The sequence below is a fragment of the Caenorhabditis elegans genome, chromosome V (genome assembly GCF_000002985.6).
Source record: "Caenorhabditis elegans chromosome V".
Classification (NCBI taxonomy): Eukaryota; Metazoa; Nematoda; class Chromadorea; order Rhabditida; family Rhabditidae; genus Caenorhabditis; species Caenorhabditis elegans.
In genome coordinates this window covers 6,829,694-6,846,726 of record NC_003283.11, presented here as the reverse complement: position 1 = coordinate 6,846,726, position 17,033 = coordinate 6,829,694, and the positions used below count along the sequence as shown (strand labels likewise).

The following is a 17,033-nucleotide window of genomic DNA, read 5'->3' as shown; positions in this document are numbered from 1 at the left end:
GTTGGAACTTCTACTTCAAAACATTCACTTTTTCATTCACTGTTTTTATGTTTCGTTTGAAGTACTTTTGTTTATTTTCCACTTCCTCTATCCATCTTTTTAACTTGAAAATTTCAAATTTTCAGATGCTGTAGAGATGACAAACGTTACGGGATTCACAGAAAGACTAAACCTTTTTACATTGATTTGGGGACTCGGAAATGCGATCTCGACACTTCCTGAACCTCAGACGGCTCCGATAGAAAATTACGATTGGATGCATTGCGAGTAAGTTTTTAGTATTTTTTTTAGAAGAAATATAAATTTTCTTGGAATGATGAGAAACATTAAAAATGTCAAGTTTAAGCAACTGTATTTCTAAGTAGCATTCGTGTCTTCTTTGGATGCAGGATTGTGTCTGATCCATCCCAAATCCAGAACATTCCTGAAATTACTTCATTGCAACTTTAAACATCCCATCAGTTACTCACCATATCCATTATTCCAATCCTTTGGTGTGTATGCACCATTGAGCGTCGAAAGGGCACAATTTTTCAGCCACCAGCCTCTGAGAAAAAGAATAACGGAAATTAAAAAGGAACTGGGTAACGGAAGAACGTGTATAGAGACGAAACAAACAAAGACTCACCCCATTTGGAATTTTGTTACGCATTCTTTGACGGGATCGTGAATATTATCAATTGTAGAGAATGGTGATCCGATTGAACAAGTCAAGTCGTACCAAGCTGTAGAAGCATTACCAATTGGGTTAGCCCAATCCATAGTAAGATCGAGAAGAGGGTAGTTTTGGGTTTTAGATCCAACCTGGAAATAGCTACAAAACTAGAAAGTTAACCTGCCTTCTAGGCGGCCTACAAGCGTGCCTATTGCCAATTTATAAGTCAATATGTTTTCATCTTTTTGAAAATTGGTTGAGCTTTCAATGAATGAATTTAAGTAAATATGCGAGCAAGCAAGAACTACCATATAAGACCTACATTTGTTTAACACTTAAAAAATAAAGAATTTCAAAATTTTTATTTTATAGAAGAACATTTCATAAAAATAGAATGCAAAATTTCCAATTCTACAGTTAACATTTAATTTTAAAAAATTATCAACAAGATTCGGAAACTCTCAATTGGAAATATTAAACTATTTTGTTTTAAAATCAGTGTTCAGTTTTGAATATTCAAGAGTGCACCGAAAGTTACTTCTCTACAGAGACTTTAATATGAAAAACTGCGAACCGTACCTGAAAGTCAAAATAGTGTCCGAACCAGAAGTCTGTGGCATTTTTAGAGTTTGGAGTTCTATCTCCATACATTTCAACTCTCAAAGTCACTTTTTTGTTTGTGGTCATCACATGAAGCGCCTCGTTTCCTAACCAAAAGTTTGAATTTTCATCAACATCTCCGAATCCGTTCTTATATTCATCCCATTTTCTGTCCCAATAGCTTTCACTGTCATCAAAACGGCTGAAAAAAGAGGATTATGCAACATTTTATGACAAAGAACCACTTCTTTCTTCACGCAAATAAAAATTAGTTTTCTATTGGCTAGACTACATAGACTCTCAATTCAATTTCATAAACCTAACCAAAAAGTTTTGCTCACTTTTGAAAAAGAACCCATCCTCCTCCATAAGTTTGCATGTCGCACCAAACTTCCGTTTCCTTCCCATTTACAAGAATCGTGTACGTCCCGGAACTGAAATTAAGAAGGGGATTTGAATAGTCTTTCGAAAATCATGCGATACTCGGTATAGCCTGCTTTCATCCAATCTTGGCAATCCTGCATGGCTCCCTTGATTTCACAAGCGATACAACTTGTAGCAGTGCAAGGCTGGGTAGACCATGTTCCTGAAATTTAGAAGTATTGAAAAGCGATAAATATTAGAATTTCCAGCAATCCAAAAACTTCTTGCTCAAAATTGAATTGTAAAAGCTTTAATTTAAACGTCGTCTCAATGTTTCAAACTTTAATATCAAATTTAATAAGGAAAACCTTCACTGCAGGTACAAAAACATTTGATAAAAAGCATTTGAGATTGAAATTTTAGTCTCAAAAAATATTCAAAAAACTCAACAATTATCCGAAACATTTATATTTTCTATTATCATTTTAGTGTATCCAACTAAATTGATATGTTTTGTTTGTGTAAAAATAGTTTACACTTGGTTACATCATCATTTACTATATATAAAGCGCTTATTCTGTGTGTCCATAGTTTGTAGTCTATGTAGTCTTTGTAGTCTGTGAAGTTTTGGCTTCTGTGGGGATAGTGAGTTGGGGTTAGTGTAGGGATATAGTCGGGGTACTGTAGTGGTACAATAGTGGTACGGTAGGAATACTGTAGGGTTACGGTAGTTTCATAAAAAATTAATTTTCAGCCCCAGAAGTCGGGGGCCGCGCCGAAGGTGCGGTCCACGGATGGTGTTTAATAATTAATCTTAAAATAAGCTGAGTATTGTTCAAATTTAAAAATTAAAAAAAACCGTCGAGGATTTTTTTTGTGATTGAGGCTCCTCTCCCTGCCTCTCTACTTGCCCGCATCGTGCGCTGTTGACAGTCTTGTGAGAGCTATTGGGAGGATACTAACATGTTATTCCTTGCTAGGTATTTTTCAGTAATTTCCCTATCATAATTTAATTTTTACATAGGTGTTTTCAGGGTGATCGAAAAGAAAAGCTATGGTAGGTCGTTCTAGTATTTTTCTATTCACAAAACTGGAAGTGGTATACGTGGAGATGTACTTCAATATAGTTCGTATTCGAATTCTGAATATTTTGGTTTAAAAATCGAAAATTCATAGATGTTTTTCCGGAATAATTAATTGATACGTTTGGGCGTGAGTCCAGATTTTTCCTTCTCAATTTCAAGCTTGAACGATTCCAGTTTTTGTTTGTTTTTTGTTTTCCACGATTATTTCAACTTTTTTCCCTGTCTGTAAAGAAAACTACCGTTACGGTAGTTTCAGAAAAATTAGTTTTCAGCTCCAGAAGCCGGGGGCCGCGCCGGAGGTGCGGTCCACGGCAGGTTTTTGTATAAAAAATCTAGAATTTTCGACAAAAAGTTTTTTGAAGATTTTTTGACGATCACCAAAAAAAATTTTTCGGACGGATTTTTTTTCAAAATTTTGTCGTTTTCTAATAATGTATTCTAAACAAAGCAAAACAAGCCTCAATTCAAAGCTTAAAAGAAGCGAGATCAGAAAAATGCCTGAAAAATTGGCTCCGAATTAGGGCACTTGGGGTGGTCAAAAAATTTTGTGACTATTGTCAAATGAAAGATCATGGTTGATAACATAAATTCCCAAAGTTGCATAAAAATCGATACGCAACGAACAAATCTATGATTTTTGACCCGAAACTTATTTGGAGACCTAATAGGTACGTAGGCATGCATTTTGTGCCTACTTGTCAGCTGGTTCTTACCTGATTTTGTATCTGCAACAATGCAATTATCGGTTCCAGAATTTCCATTTCTGAAATTGGAATAGTCAAAACTAGTTCCATCTATCCAATTGCAATTTGATCCTTTTTGACATTGTCCTCCAAGCCAAAATGATGAGCAAACTCCGGCCACTTCTGAAACATTTTTAGTTCACTTTTTGAATTGCGAAAAAAATTGCACTTCTCAAAGATGTCATGTCGAACGCATTGTGCACCGAAGCCAAGTGTCCATTATGAGCTGTGCAGAAGTTTTCAGCTTCTTGCCAGGTTCTGAAATTTCAAGTACATGGTCACATTTAACTGGGTTTACATATAACTATTCATGGAAGTCTTCAAGCAAAATTTAAAAAAAAAACTAACGCAGCCAAATTCTCCACGTGAACACAGTTTTCCTGGGTATTCTTCACATCTCCGGGTGCACAATCCGCGTCGATCACATTAAAAACACTCAGAAAATAGCAAACGACAGAAAGGAAAATCATAGGAAATTTGAGTTGAATACTTGTTTCTCTTATCTTCACTTAAAAACCCCCGAAACCTATTAAATACTCGTAAAAATAAAAAATTTTGCAGTGAGCCGGCGAATGACACAATTTCCCAACTCGTCTTGAGAAGGTTGTTCGATGACAATTACAATAAGAATACGGTTCCGTTGAAGACGTCGGCCACAGTTGTGTCCGTAGAATTTGGAATTCAGAATATAGCACAAGTGTCCGAAATTTCGGCAAGCTTCACATTAGATTTGCTGTTCAGTCAAATATGGCATGATCCTCGACTTCGATTTGATCATCTCACTAATTGTCTTCAGAATCTCACATTAGGATATTCAGTAATTAAATTTTAATATTGACGATCCCATTGATACCCCTCCCTTTCTTTCAGATGGTAGAAAAGCTGTGGACACCAAATGTATGTTTCGTGAATTCCAAAAAAACAGAGATCCATTCGTCTCCAACACCAAATATATTTCTAATGATATACCCGAATGGGACAGTATGGGTAAATTATCGACTACAAGTGCAATCACCGTGTATGGTGGATCTAGTACTCTTTCCAATGGATATCATGGTAAGGGTTAGTAGTTTTAAGGAACCGGTTGCTCTTTAATAATAAGCTGAGCTTGAAAAATATGAAAAATAGAAATGATATATTGCTCGAAGTCTTACATTGAAATTCACGTGACGTCACACCTTTCAATAAAAATTTCTTGCGATTTTTTTGGGGATTAGAAGGTCCAAGTGCCTTGAAGATAGAAAATTATAGCATTTCTCTTTAATTTCATAAATTGATTTCAGAACTGTGAACTTATAATCGAAAGCTACGCGTACAACGCTGCAAAAGTGAAACTGAATTGGCGGGAATGGCAGCCAGTGTTCTCAATAGCTAAATCGAAACTTTCGGATTTCACCCTATACGGTCTGCAGTGGACAAAAAATAGTTTTGAATATGCGGCAGGTCAATGGGATCAAGTAAGTTCATTTTGTTCTCTGAACTGTTTTTCCAAAATGGATGGATTTCAGCTGACGGTGTCTTTGACCTTCTCACGTGCCTATGGATTCTATATTCTTCAAATGTACATTCCAACTTATTCCTCAGTTTTCTTGTCGTTTGTTAGTTTTTGGATAGACCTGAAAGCTCTTCCAGCTAGAATTACACTTGGAGTCAGTTCACTAATGGCTTTGACATTTCAGGTTTGAAATTGAACATTGATCTTACGAGAACAATAAGTTTTGAGAATACCTATTGCGCAAAATATCTCGTAGCGAAAACTACAGTAACTCTTTAAATGACTACTGTAGCATCGCTGTCGATTTACGGAAATCATTAATTAATCAAAAAAAAATATTAAAAGAAAACACAAAAATGACCAAAAAAATTCGAAGCAACTAAAGATAATTGAATATCGTGAACTTATCATTTGCAGAGAAAAGCAGCATATCTACTAAAAAACTAATCAATACGTTTTCAAGAAAATAAAATTTAGATTTGAATGAGAAATGGCACTTTTTTTTTGGGACGAAAAAATTCGCAAAAAATTTTCCCGTGGTGGAGAGTTGAACTCATCTGATATCGAGCCCGTAAATCGACACCAGAGCTACAGTATCCATTTAAACAGTTACTGTAATTTTCGCTACAAGATATTTTGCGCGTCAAATATGTTGCGTAATACGCATTCTCAGAATTTAGTGATCTAGTAATAAGTGTGTAATAATTTAATTTCAGTATGGAAATGTTGCTAAAAACCTGCCGAGAGTTGGTTATGTGAAATCAATTGACGTTTATATGGTGCTAACAACCGCGTGAGTTGAAATCTTGAATCTTTTTATGAAAAATATTTTCGAAATAAGACTGTTTCTTTCCAGGTTTATATTTCTAACAATGATTGAAGTGGCTTTCGTTTGCTATCTGGACAGTGAGAATAACTTGAGGCGAAAAGAACGGCAGGCGGAGAAGAAAAAAGAACGAGTCGCGGTTTTACAAAGGTTCGAAATTCTTTTTTTTTTCGACCAAATATCAATCAAAAAACTCAAAGTTTTCAGAAAAAAAGACAGAAAGAAAAATAACTATGGTGCAACTACAGTAACCAATGCAAATGCAGCAGAGAGCGACTTGAGGAGCAATTATGATGAGCCTTTTTCAGTGAGATTATTGATTTTTTTTATTATTTTAAATGTATTATCTTTTAGCAGAACGGGACTACAAGCCATAAAATTTCAATTTCTCGACAAGCGAACAATATGTTCGAATCTTTGCACGCTCTCGCACAATTCGGTACTTTTAAATAAATTTGTGCATCGTTTATTCTCTAAATATTACTTTTCCAGGACTCCTCACGGATGACGATGACGAAAATACCAAATGGACTGCACAAAATGTCGACAAATTCTGCAGAAAAGCATTTCCATTGTCGTTTTGTTTTCTGAATCTCATATATTGGTGTTATTATTTATACCAGAATTATTTGGCAAAGGCCGAAGCTCTTGCTCAAATGACGCCACCATCCTGATTTTCGGGTGACTGTTTTTTTAGAAGACATTACGGGAGAATAATTTATGAATAAAGTTGAATTTTGATTGGTTGCAATTAATCTAGAATACACTGTAATATAAATACACGTAGAATTTTTCTTTACTGCTTCTTCTTGCTTCCTCCGCCGAGAATCTTCTTTCTTTGACCGATCATGTAGAAGTAAAGTTGTGGGAATCCGGGAATGTAGCTGAGAGCAGCAATGATGAGCACCCACCAGAAGGAGATTCCCATGTTGAGACGGTTTGGCATCTCGAGGGTAAGGATTTTCTTCTCATCAACTTCATTTAATGAAGCGAACAACGTCAGAAGCTCTCCGGAGACTCCCATTGGGTAGAGAACGTAGAAGAGGGTGTATCTGTAATTAAAATAGTTGAGTTATAGCATTGATCCCCAGAATCTCAAAATACCTGAGGTAGAGAAGGAAATATGGGATTGGTTGTTTCAATACGCTGAGTGCATAGAACGAGTACCGGATGACCTCTGTTACGGACCAGGCAACAAGAAGAAGTGGAACTCCGATACTGAAGCGAGCCTAAAAATTGGTTTAATTTATTCAAGTTTAAGATAAAAAATTCCAACTCACTGTTGAGCACAAGTGGAGGATTGGCCAGACAAGGACGACGCGAGATGTTACTTGCATTGCGGTAGTTCCAACTGGTGAACGAACAAGTCCGACAATTGCGTGAATGACCTGAATATGATAATTTCTTTAAAAGTTTTTCAATTTCAACAAAGCTAACCTCGAGAATAGCTGCGGTTTGGAAGATTTTAAGCTCAAATTCCACCGATTCGTAAAGTTGTGGCCATGTCAAGCCATTAGCGAGTCCAAGAACTGTTTTCACAAGAATTGCAGACCATCTGAAATTAATTTAAATTATTAAAATTATAGTGAACTTCTTTCAGAAAAAAAAACGTACCCTAAAATTTGTAACACGTTGTACGCAACCAGATACGTCTGAACGCTCATTGTTACCCTGCAAAAATAAGGATTTTAGGCAATGCAAAGAAAAGAAAATGAGAAAAGTATATCACGCCACACGAAAAAAAAGATGAAAGGGTAGAATGGAGTGATGTACAACAGAAACGTTATCAGTCAACTTGCGGGGAGTTTGAAGAAACATTTAGCGAAAACATAAAATGGGACATTTTATGTAATGTAAAACATTGGTAAAATTCGAAAGTTTAATTGAAAATATATAAATCTTCATACGATATCTTGGTTGATACAGGAAAAATGTAAATTTCTTAGTTTTTCAGAAAAATTATGAGAGCGAGGTTATTTATTTTTAATAAAAATTGAAGACTTCAGTTTTTTAATTGGAAATTAATCAAAAAATCTAGAAATAAATCACTTAAATTAAGAAAATGAAAGAAAATAATTTTTAAAATTTTAATTCTTAAGAAACATTTTTCTTGACTACAACACTCCGAAATAACCCTTCGCGCTTTGTTTATCGTAAATCTACATCAGGGCGTTTTTGGGGACAGTTTAAAAAATAATTTTTTGTGGAACAGGAACAGGAACTTGAAGCAGTTTTTTTTGTTCTTGTATTAAAATATTAAATGTAATTTTGAAACTAAAGAAGACTTATTTATATTTAAGCAAACGCAGGAAATTAGTTGTTGCACCATGGACGGAAATTGAAATTTTATGGCTGACTGATCTGAACTCTAGACATTCTGAGTTCTTTTACGTATTACTTTAGTTACTCACAACTATGATTTCTAAACAACGCCAGGATTCTGATGAAAAACCTCTCGAGGAACAGTTAGAGTTACTGCAGGTGGTTTTAATTTTTGAAAATATTATCAAAATTACTTTAAATTTTATGCTTCATTCAGGAAAAAATCGCAGAAATGATAGTAACAAATGAGGCGACCGAGAATCAGTTGACAAATTTAACATTCGAGTCGAACGATGTGATTATTTATCTGAAAAAATTGGTTGAAGAGAAAGACGAAGAGGTAAGAGAGGAATTAGAGAAAAAGGCAAAGAACGAGCATTGTTTCAGACTGCTCGTTTGGAAGAAATGTTGGAAGAACAGAGAAAAGAATCAGATAGAATGTTTAAAATTCATAGAGATAATTCTGAATTAGAAGAGAAGAAATTGAAAGAGCAAATTGAAAAGTTAAAGAGTGAAATGAGCATTATGGGTAGGCCGAAAAGAGAATAGTGAAAGTAGAATTAAAAACTTTTTCAAAATTTTTAGATACACAACTGGGAAACCAGCATCGTATCGAGCTAGAAATCATTGAGATGGGTGCAAAACTGAATTCTCTACAAGGTGTCGTTGATGAACAGGAAGAGACAATTCGAAGAAAAGAAGCAGAAGAAAGAAGCGTCAAAATTGCAGCTATTGAGCAGTAGGTTTCAAAAAATTGTATAAATTGAGGGGTTACGATGGTAGATGGGCTCGCCTTCGTGCCTATTTGTCTGCGTCTGCCTAGAGCCTACACGCCTGAACGGCTCCCTAAAATTTTGCAACAAAAATTATTAGTCAAAAATATATATTTCAGTTCCTAAAACCTACTAAACCAACACAAGTATCGTTTTTTGTGTTCCAAAAAATTGTCTTTAATATCAGGAGTTACCGAGTTTGCCAAGCTATGGAAATTGCATTTTCTGAAAAAAAAATATGCAGACTCATTTAGCATCTGGTTGTTTAAAAGAAATACTTGGTCCTTTTCGACCACTAAAGTCTCGTACTTTTATATTGTCACGTCGCAAATCATCTAGAGAATTAAATGAAAATTCCAGAGCTCGTGCAGATTTGAGCGCCGAGTTCGAGCAAGCTGTTGCTGAGATCCGTATTGAAGCAAGTCTGGAGAGCAAAGGTCACACTCTGATGAATAATCAAGTAATTGAACATTTGGAATTAGAACTTACCAGAAAGAAGCAAGATATGTTACGAATGGAGCAAATGCTCGAGGAGAAACAATCCGAATTGACGCAAGAAATAGGAAAAACTCAGGAACGTGAAGAAGAGAATTTAAAATTACGGAGTCTTTTGGAAAAGAGTGGCCAGACTGTGAGTTATTTCCTTCCTAACTTTTTTATTTAGTCTTTTCCAGACTGAAAAGGCATTGAAAGATAGTAAGAGACGACTGGAAGAATCGGAGAATAAACGAAAAACTACTCTCGAGAAATATATTCAAATTGAGAATGAATTGAATAGTAAAGTAAGTGTTGAAACTTTTGAAATAAATATAGCAAAATAATAACTTATAGCTAGACGAAGCTCTTCAAAACTCAGACAAGTGCCAAAAAATGACGTCACTTCTTGAAGATCAGCTTCTGAGAGAACAACAGACAAGGAAAGCGACAATTGATTCTCACAAGGCTCAAAATAAGAAAATTGAAGAACTCAAAGTATTCTTTAAGGTAATTCAAAACAACTTATTCCATTATTTTTTCTCTTTATTTCAGGATGTTCTATCCAGTGAAGAAGGTCTTCTAGACGAAGTTATAAAAGAGAATCGAAATGCTGTGTTTGCTCATCTTGCTTTGATTATATCTAGAATTCCAATTGTTCGCTAATGTACATATATGAAATTATCAAAAATTGTATGCTGAATATTTATTAAACAATGACTGTTGCTTAGACGGCCTGTGCGTGAACGCGAGCTCTGCGTTGAACGGCAACACGGCGGCGAGCTGCGATACGGTGACGGACAACAACACGGTTGCGGGCAACATTTCGATTGACAGCGACGCGGCGGTTGACGGCCATGACAGAAGAACGGGCTGGGCATGGGCAGTAGGCTGGAATACACGATTATAAATATAACATAATTAACTTTCGAGAAACTCACCAGCATCTCCTCCTGGGGCTCCTGGGTTTCCTGGGGTTCCTGGAACTCCGTCGTTTCCAGAATGTCCTGGTTGTCCGGATGGTCCTGGTGGTCCTTGAGGTCCTGGAGTTCCAGCTCCTCCAGAACGTCCTGGCTGTCCTGGGGCTCCAGCTGGTCCCTGTGGTCCTGGTCTTCCGGATGCTCCTGGAGTTCCACGGCTGCGTTGTCCTCCACGACCTGGATTTCCTGGAGATCCTGGATGTCCTGGCTGTCCTGGTGATCCGGCATCTCCGGCTGGTCCGCGTGGTCCTGGTGGTCCACGTCCACCTGATTGAGCTGGGGCTCCTGGTTGTCCGTTGTTTCCCTTTGGTCCTGGGGCTCCTGGTGGTCCAGCTGGTCCTGGTGCTCCTGCTGGGCAAGTGATACAGAATCCTGGTCTTCCCGTAGCTGGGTTAATTCTTGCTCCAGATCCTGGTTGTCCAGCAATTCCTGGAAGTCCTGCCTCTCCGCGAGCTCCTGGTTGTCCTGGTGGTCCTGGTGGTCCAGCTGGGCATCCACGGGATTGTTCTCCACAGTTGCATTCAGCCTGTCTCTTGTTACGTCCGAGAAGGAATGATGACCCGGATGATGGGCGAGTGGTTGGGATCATTGCTTGCCAAGCGATTTGCTCGTATCCCTTGAACTCCTTGAGCTCCCCGATCTTCTCATCGTAGAATGAGTTGATGTCATTGAAGATCATTCCAACTGTGAAAACACAGACAACAATAGCAATACCAGAGGCGGCCGAAGCCACAGTCACAAGAGTACTGGCGCTCATCTCTGCAGATGAGAGTGAAGTTGTATGTAACGGAACCTACCTTATATACAATTCTACCGGTTACTAGGTAACAGAGGATATAGCATAGAGAATCGAGAGGGTCATCTTGGTTTATCAATCCCTGACTTGTGTCCTATTATTTCAAAACCAGTTTCAACGAGGAAGAAATGTGAAGAAGATGCAAAATGGGCAACGCCTCCAGAAAAAAGTAAACGACGTGAACTTAACGGATAGCATCGCGTTGGAATTTAGAAACGTTGGAAACGCGTAGGAAATTGCTAGAAAAATGTTATTGTATGAAAATTCTAATTATGTGGAAAACTGTTGTGAGTTTTTAAAATAAAGTCTTAAGAAGTTTAGATTGAAAATTGATATTTTCAGACAATAATTATAGCATTATGCATACAAAAAATATATTCAAATGTAATTCCCGAGATGGCATGTTATCGACTTGACCATCAGCCACCAGACTTAACATCAGAAATTCAAACTTCTATCACCCCAAAAACATTTTTAAATATGGTTGAAGAGTTCACAAAAATGGAGGATATTGTTCTGCTGGTAAGCTGCAAACTTATAAATTTTCCTAATTTTTCATACTTTTCAGAAAGCAGGAGAAAAAATAATTACCAATCAGAGTCTTACCACTTTCGAATACTCCAAATTGGGAATCTTTCGAGTATAATTTTTGGTTTTGTTTTCAAAGACCTGTGTTTTTTTTTCAGAAATCAACACTATTCTACATAGCAGTTGCAGTATGTTACCTCTACTGGTTAATCTACACATTTTGCACTTTCAAGTTTTCCCGCTCTCAATTTGATTTGTTAATAGCGGTATAATTTCAAATATGAAGCATATTAGCGCCACACAGGCCACATTTGACAAAAAATTTTCAGCCATATCGAGGATTCTATCTGAAAAGTGTGTTGATGCTATTTTACTTTCTCTTTATTGCGCTCACCAGTTATTATGCATTCGACACGTTCAGTTGGATACAACATTATGTAAATGTGTATGACGATAGATCAAAAAGGATGGAAAAGTTTATGAATGGTCAGTACAGAGGAGGGAGGTTGAACGGCGCCCCGACCGGATGGAATGTCTAGTTCAAAGAACATTTGTTTCCTGATCATAAATTTCATTGAATTATTCAGAATACACACGCACAGTTGATTTGGTTAGCTCAAGACTCGCGTGTTATATTGAGGAAATTGATTCTGAATTGGATGAAGTTGAAGTTTTACACAACAAGATAAAGAGATATCATCTCCAGGTATTTGTTTCTCAAGGAACTGAAAATTTAAAACTATTTTCAGAATGTGCCACCTCCTCAGTATATATTGAACACTGTTAAACGGTTTTTTGATCACTTTAAGCAAGATTGCAATGCAACTGTTGGAGTATGTGGATTTGGAACACACAAAGTGAAAATATCAAATTGGAGCATAGCTGATTTCTTTTTGGTGAGCAGTTGGGTTGAAATACAAAAAGAGATGTTCTAACTTGCTCACATACAGTAACCCATCAATATAACTCTCTTATCTTTACTGTATCACGTTAAGTCTACTCGCTAGTCTCAATTCACCTCTGGAACATGTGTCTACCTAATTTTCAGAAAAAATGACGTCAAGTACGCTGTTTTCCAAATAAAAAGGGGCATTCTGGATTTTTATAGCATTTGTAAAAGCGATTCAAACATTAGAACATTTTTACAGACAGAGTCAAATATACCTGATCCTACGGTTTTCCGATATTGGAACGATTTTCCAGTGGCACTTGACAAAATAAAAACTAATGTTTTGGTACATGGCAGATCGGATGTTGCATTGATAAAACAAGCAGCACAAGAACGACTAATTCTTCTGAAAGACGTATATGCAAGTATAGAAAACCTGTTCACGTTGCCGGTGAGAATTGATTAGAAATGAAAACCAGTACATTTTTTCAGAGTCCTTACATTGTTTCAACATCGTTTTATATTCTTCTTTGTCTATTTGCTCCATCGTGTTTCATCTCGCTGCTTGCTCTTTTAGCCATATACCGAGGGCACGATTATTTGGAAAGTAAGTTTACTAGGTTGGATGTTTCAAATCATTTGTTATTTTCAGAAAACAATGCAGCTGTCCCGCTCGGTTCGTTTCTGACATTATGTAATCACATCTTTCAACTCGCAGCAATTTGGGCGCTCATCTGGTCATTTATTGTGATTCTGTTTAGTAGTGCTTCTCACAGTCTATTCCTGAATGTTCTACGAGACACGGATTTAGAAGTTATTGGGAAACTGAATGTCACAGATTCAAATGGAACTTCTTTCTTCAATTTACGGTATTAAAGTAAAAAATAGAACACTCTATAAGTATTAAGTTTAAGGGATTTTCTAAAGTCAACTGATGAAACTGTTCTCGAGGAGCTTTTAGCATTAAATCCACAAGAATTATGTAAGTGATTCAAGAAATTAAATTATTTGAATTTTTATCTACCACAAAAACGGTTAAACATTTTCAGTGAAAAATAATGATGAAACATACGTGCGAGTGTTAAATTCGATAGATGCGATGAAAGATCAACTTAAACTGACTGTGGATTATCATACGCCAATCAAAGAATTAGTGAGCAAAAGTTAAAATTTGTTGTTTTGTTTAACCTCTTAAATTTCAGTGTGACAATTTAGAGGTATTATTTTTGGAAAACACTAAAGGATGGATTGCTAAAATAAACTGTGAGTTGAATTCTTAATTTCTTAATTTTTTAATTTCTTTAAAACTTTTTTTTTACTTTTTCAGAGAAATCGAGAAAATAGTTAATCTGTGTGTGGTTGGAAAAGTAGAATGCTTCTACTGTGGTTTTGAAGTGGGATTACACTATATTTATTTGTAAAATACAGTATAATTTCAGAGGGATCGAATTCAGGCATCCATTGCGGCCAGTAAAATTAGAGAGTTGAGTCTAACTGTCGCGAATGTAAGGTTTTACTGTTGGTTTTAGTCAAAAATTGAAAGGATTTCAGAGAACTGGCAATGATCTGGAAGATTTTAAATATCTTCATGAAAAATATCGTTTGCAAATGTGGAATTATTTTGTGGCACCTATCACTTTTCTTGAAGTTCCATGCAGTAAGTAATAACCGAACAGCTTTCATAAATCTTCTTCTGTTAATTTCAGTCATTCTTCTTATCTCGATTTATGTACTTAGCTTCATGTTGATGGCTTCAATATCTATAGTGGAAACGAAAGAGTTAGTTAATTATCTTTCTCATAAACGTAAAATTTTCAATTTTTCAGCCCTGATGATTCGAGCTTGGATAGATATCAATATTACCAGTTCCATACGGCTGATAGAGGATTGTACTGGTTCAATATTTAAATTTAATTGTGTTTTGTTTTTGAGAAAATTCTTGAAATGAAATGAATTTATTAAAGAGAATGGCGGCATTTTGCCACTTAGGCAACAGCCTTCTGGACGCGGTGTCTTCTGACAGCGGCACGTCTCTTGGCGGCAACACGATTGCGAGCCACGACGCGAGAACGAGCAACAACACGGGAACGAGCAGCGACACGGGAACGGGCGGCAACTCTGGAACGAGCAGCAATAGCAGCTGAACGAGCTGGACATGGGCAGTAGGCTGAAAGTAAAACAAAATAAAATGTGTTTGTTCCTGAGATTTTGCTTACCGGCATCTCCTCCTGGGGATCCTGGGTTTCCTGGTGCTCCTGGAACTCCGTCGTTTCCAGAATGTCCTGGTTGTCCGGATGGTCCTGGTGGTCCTTGTGGACCTGGAGATCCTGCTCCTCCGGAGTGTCCTGGCTGTCCTGGTCCTCCAGCTGGTCCTGGTGGTCCTGGTCTTCCTGATGGTCCTGGAAGTCCACGGCTTCGTTGTCCTCCACGTCCTGGGTTTCCTGGCGATCCTGGGTGTCCTGGCTGTCCTGGTGATCCGGCATCTCCGGCTGGCCCGCGTGGTCCTGGTGGTCCACGTCCTCCGGATTGAGCTGGGGCTCCTGGTTGCCCGTTGTTACCCTTTGGTCCTGGGGCTCCTGGTGGTCCAGCTGGTCCTGGTGCTCCTGCTGGGCAAGTGATGCAGAATCCTGGTCTTCCGGTAGCTGGGTTGATTCTTGCTCCAGATCCTGGCTGTCCAGCAAGTCCTGGGTGTCCTTGCTCTCCTGGAGCTCCTGGCTGTCCTGGTGGTCCTGGTGGTCCAGCTGGGCATCCACGGGATTGAGCGCCACAGTTGCATTGAGCTTGTCTCTTGTTACGTCCGAGAAGGAATGATGATCCGGATGATGGGCGAGTGGTTGGGATCATTGCCTGCCAAGCGATTTGCTCGTATCCCTTGAACTCCTTGAGCTCTCCGATCTTCTCATCGTAGAATGAGTTGATGTCATTGAAGATCATTCCAACTGTGAAAACACAGACAACAATAGCAATACCAGAAGCGGCCGAAGCCACAGTCACAAGAGTACTGGCACTCATCGTTTGACTCGATAATGTGTGTCTATTCTCATTGCTTGTCTCACCTTTTATAGATTCACAAAACCGCAAAAACGGTTTTCATCTCTTCCTTCGATGGGCAGTGTTTTTCTGAATGTGAACTTGTCAATTTGAAGATGGGTTTCAAGAGATTGTGTAAAAGTAAGAGAGTACTAACCAGTGTACTACTTTTTTGATTCAATTTTTCCGTATTTCCAATTAGTGTACGTTGCCAATTTCCGTGTTCGAGGAGACAGACCTTGAAACCGTTTTGGTGACCAAACAACTTTTTAGTGAGAAGAGAACAGAAAATAAACCGGGTCTTATGATCATGAAAAGGTCAAATTAACATTTGCAGGACCCTACTTTCTGTGTTGTCTTATTTTGAAAGGTTTTATCTCAAAATCGTTGTTTGGCAAGATTTCTTGTGACTACAGGAAACTGGATTGAATGTTGAATGATTTATTATTTTTTTCATTAGGTAATTCCAGAAATTTAGGCTTTCTGAACACGGACACGTTTGACGACACGACGCTTGGCAACTGCGGCACGGGAACGAGCAACCTTGAAGACGCGCTTGCGAGCGGCCATTGCAGCAGAACGAGCTGGGCATGGGCAATAAGCTGAAAATTGAAAATATTTTTATAGTCATGAGACTTGTTTCTTACCGGCATCTCCTCCTGGGGCTCCAGAATTTCCTGGTGCTCCTGGAGTTCCTGGAGTTCCTGCTTGTCCCGGATGCCCTGGTGCTCCAGGTGCTCCGGGTTGTCCGGGGGTGCCTGATCCACCAGATTGTCCTGGCTGTCCTGGTCCTCCAGCCGGTCCTTGTGGTCCCGGTCTTCCTGATGGTCCTGGAAGTCCACGGCTGCGTTGCCCTCCACGTCCTGGGTTTCCAGGGGATCCGGGATGCCCTGGCTGTCCTGGTGCTCCGGCGTCTCCGGTAGGTCCTGTTGGTCCAGCTGGTCCTGGTCCTCCTCCAAAGGAATCTTGTCCTGGGGCTCCAGCGTTTCCTGGGGCTCCTGGAGCTCCTGGAGTTCCGGCAGGTCCTGGTGGTCCGGCTGGGCAAGTGATGCAGAAACTGTCACGGCCGGTTTGTGGGTTGACTCGAGCTCCAGATCCTGGTTGTCCAGCGATTCCTGGAAGTCCTGGCTCTCCTTGGGCTCCTGGGTATCCTGGTGGTCCTGGTGGTCCAGCTGGGCATCCTTGAGATTGAGCTCCACAGTTGCATTGGGCTTGTCTCTTATTACGCCCAAGAAGAAGTGATTCGGCGTTGACAGGACGAGTGGATGGAATCATTGATCTCCATGCGTTTTGTTCGAGTCCCTTGAACTCATTGAGCTCCTCAATCTTTTCATCATAGAATGAGTTGATGTCGTTGAAGATCATCGCAACAGTGAAGAGGCATCCGAGAACAGCAAGACCGGAGATGGCCGAAGCCACAGAAACGAAGGTGCTGGTACTCATCGTATTGGATGAAGTATGCATTTCGGTGGAC

At 38.6% G+C, this 17,033-nt stretch overlaps 8 protein-coding genes across 8 annotated transcripts; 3 read left to right on the top strand and 5 right to left on the bottom strand.

Moving 5' to 3' along the window:
* Window positions 1-55: 55 nt before the first annotated feature.
* T15B7.1 (Fibrinogen C-terminal domain-containing protein) lies at window positions 56-3,990 on the bottom strand. Its single transcript, NM_072342.6, has 9 exons — window positions 3,795-3,990; window positions 3,616-3,704; window positions 3,417-3,569; window positions 1,739-1,841; window positions 1,597-1,689; window positions 1,235-1,457; window positions 629-804; window positions 471-547; window positions 56-424 (listed from the first exon to the last, which is right to left on the bottom strand). Exons 1-9 carry the CDS (start codon window positions 3,914-3,916, stop codon window positions 342-344), a joined length of 1,119 nt encoding a protein of 372 aa, NP_504743.3. The 5' UTR covers window positions 3,917-3,990; the 3' UTR covers window positions 56-341.
* Window positions 120-6,510, top strand: lgc-54 (Ligand-Gated ion Channel). Its single transcript, NM_001356670.2, has 10 exons — window positions 120-267; window positions 4,008-4,263; window positions 4,317-4,502; window positions 4,730-4,903; window positions 4,955-5,125; window positions 5,658-5,734; window positions 5,798-5,917; window positions 5,975-6,074; window positions 6,122-6,206; window positions 6,260-6,510. Exons 1-10 carry the CDS (start codon window positions 137-139, stop codon window positions 6,439-6,441), a joined length of 1,482 nt encoding a protein of 493 aa, NP_001343648.1. The 5' UTR covers window positions 120-136; the 3' UTR covers window positions 6,442-6,510.
* Window positions 6,473-7,438, bottom strand: hpo-8 (Very-long-chain (3R)-3-hydroxyacyl-CoA dehydratase hpo-8). The gene is made up of 5 exons (NM_072339.10): window positions 7,382-7,438; window positions 7,205-7,322; window positions 7,048-7,155; window positions 6,872-6,996; window positions 6,473-6,819 (listed from the first exon to the last, which is right to left on the bottom strand). The coding sequence occupies exons 1-5, from the start codon at window positions 7,429-7,431 to the stop codon at window positions 6,564-6,566; spliced, it is 657 nt and encodes a 218-aa protein (NP_504740.2). The 5' UTR covers window positions 7,432-7,438; the 3' UTR covers window positions 6,473-6,563.
* A 623-nt stretch (window positions 7,439-8,061) lies between these two features.
* T15B7.15 (GRIP domain-containing protein) lies at window positions 8,062-10,032 on the top strand. The gene is made up of 8 exons (NM_072338.4): window positions 8,062-8,248; window positions 8,307-8,429; window positions 8,477-8,618; window positions 8,675-8,828; window positions 9,223-9,493; window positions 9,537-9,644; window positions 9,694-9,846; window positions 9,892-10,032. Exons 1-8 carry the CDS (start codon window positions 8,183-8,185, stop codon window positions 10,000-10,002), a joined length of 1,128 nt encoding a protein of 375 aa, NP_504739.1. The 5' UTR covers window positions 8,062-8,182; the 3' UTR covers window positions 10,003-10,032.
* On the bottom strand, window positions 10,023-11,092 carry col-143 (Nematode cuticle collagen N-terminal domain-containing protein). The gene is made up of 2 exons (NM_072337.8): window positions 10,278-11,092; window positions 10,023-10,227 (listed from the first exon to the last, which is right to left on the bottom strand). Exons 1-2 carry the CDS (start codon window positions 11,071-11,073, stop codon window positions 10,064-10,066), a joined length of 960 nt encoding a protein of 319 aa, NP_504738.1. The 5' UTR covers window positions 11,074-11,092; the 3' UTR covers window positions 10,023-10,063.
* A 292-nt stretch (window positions 11,093-11,384) lies between these two features.
* T15B7.14 (Chloride channel CLIC-like protein 1) lies at window positions 11,385-14,484 on the top strand (the record flags this gene model as incomplete). The annotated part of the gene is made up of 18 exons (NM_072336.3): window positions 11,385-11,399; window positions 11,455-11,634; window positions 11,681-11,752; window positions 11,799-11,906; window positions 11,970-12,126; window positions 12,228-12,346; window positions 12,390-12,536; window positions 12,789-12,980; window positions 13,022-13,136; window positions 13,182-13,398; window positions 13,444-13,511; window positions 13,579-13,682; window positions 13,732-13,796; window positions 13,857-13,923; window positions 13,969-14,034; window positions 14,081-14,186; window positions 14,236-14,308; window positions 14,356-14,484. 18 exons carry the CDS (start codon window positions 11,385-11,387, stop codon window positions 14,435-14,437), a joined length of 1,953 nt encoding a protein of 650 aa, NP_504737.2. The 3' UTR covers window positions 14,438-14,484.
* Window positions 14,471-15,550, bottom strand: col-142 (Nematode cuticle collagen N-terminal domain-containing protein). The gene is made up of 2 exons (NM_072335.8): window positions 14,746-15,550; window positions 14,471-14,696 (listed from the first exon to the last, which is right to left on the bottom strand). The coding sequence occupies exons 1-2, from the start codon at window positions 15,539-15,541 to the stop codon at window positions 14,515-14,517; spliced, it is 978 nt and encodes a 325-aa protein (NP_504736.1). The 5' UTR covers window positions 15,542-15,550; the 3' UTR covers window positions 14,471-14,514.
* Window positions 15,551-15,987: 437 nt separating this feature from the next.
* Window positions 15,988-17,023, bottom strand: col-141 (Nematode cuticle collagen N-terminal domain-containing protein; the record flags this gene model as incomplete). The annotated part of the gene is made up of 2 exons (NM_072334.3): window positions 15,988-16,161; window positions 16,207-17,023. 2 exons carry the CDS (start codon window positions 17,021-17,023, stop codon window positions 16,034-16,036), a joined length of 945 nt encoding a protein of 314 aa, NP_504735.1. The 3' UTR covers window positions 15,988-16,033.
* Between the last annotated feature and the right edge of the window lie 10 nt (window positions 17,024-17,033).

Coding starts and splice junctions, on each gene's coding strand:
- lgc-54 (NM_001356670.2), top strand. CDS start 137: ATGACAAACGTTACGGGATTCACAGAAAGACTAAACCTTTTTACATTG. Junction 4,503..4,729: donor TCTTTCCAATGGATATCATG/GTAAGGGTTAGT, acceptor AATTGATTTCAG/AACTGTGAACTTATAATCGA. Junction 4,904..4,954: donor CGGCAGGTCAATGGGATCAA/GTAAGTTCATTT, acceptor GATGGATTTCAG/CTGACGGTGTCTTTGACCTT.
- col-142 (NM_072335.8), bottom strand. CDS start 15,541: ATGAGTGCCAGTACTCTTGTGACTGTGGCTTCGGCCGCTTCTGGTATT. Junction 14,697..14,745: donor ATCCCCAGGAGGAGATGCCG/GTAAGCAAAATC, acceptor TTTTACTTTCAG/CCTACTGCCCATGTCCAGCT.
- col-143 (NM_072337.8), bottom strand. CDS start 11,073: ATGAGCGCCAGTACTCTTGTGACTGTGGCTTCGGCCGCCTCTGGTATT. Junction 10,228..10,277: donor AGCCCCAGGAGGAGATGCTG/GTGAGTTTCTCG, acceptor CGTGTATTCCAG/CCTACTGCCCATGCCCAGCC.
- T15B7.15 (NM_072338.4), top strand. CDS start 8,183: ATGATTTCTAAACAACGCCAGGATTCTGATGAAAAACCTCTCGAGGAA. Junction 8,249..8,306: donor AACAGTTAGAGTTACTGCAG/GTGGTTTTAATT, acceptor TGCTTCATTCAG/GAAAAAATCGCAGAAATGAT. Junction 9,645..9,693: donor AGAATGAATTGAATAGTAAA/GTAAGTGTTGAA, acceptor AATAACTTATAG/CTAGACGAAGCTCTTCAAAA.
- T15B7.1 (NM_072342.6), bottom strand. CDS start 3,916: ATGATTTTCCTTTCTGTCGTTTGCTATTTTCTGAGTGTTTTTAATGTG. Junction 3,570..3,615: donor CGACATGACATCTTTGAGAA/GTGCAATTTTTT, acceptor AAAATGTTTCAG/AAGTGGCCGGAGTTTGCTCA. Junction 1,690..1,738: donor ATGAAAGCAGGCTATACCGA/GTATCGCATGAT, acceptor TCTTAATTTCAG/TTCCGGGACGTACACGATTC.
- hpo-8 (NM_072339.10), bottom strand. CDS start 7,431: ATGAGCGTTCAGACGTATCTGGTTGCGTACAACGTGTTACAAATTTTA. Junction 7,323..7,381: donor AACGTGTTACAAATTTTAGG/GTACGTTTTTTT, acceptor AATTAATTTCAG/ATGGTCTGCAATTCTTGTGA. Junction 6,820..6,871: donor TATTTCCTTCTCTACCTCAG/GTATTTTGAGAT, acceptor TTTTAATTACAG/ATACACCCTCTTCTACGTTC.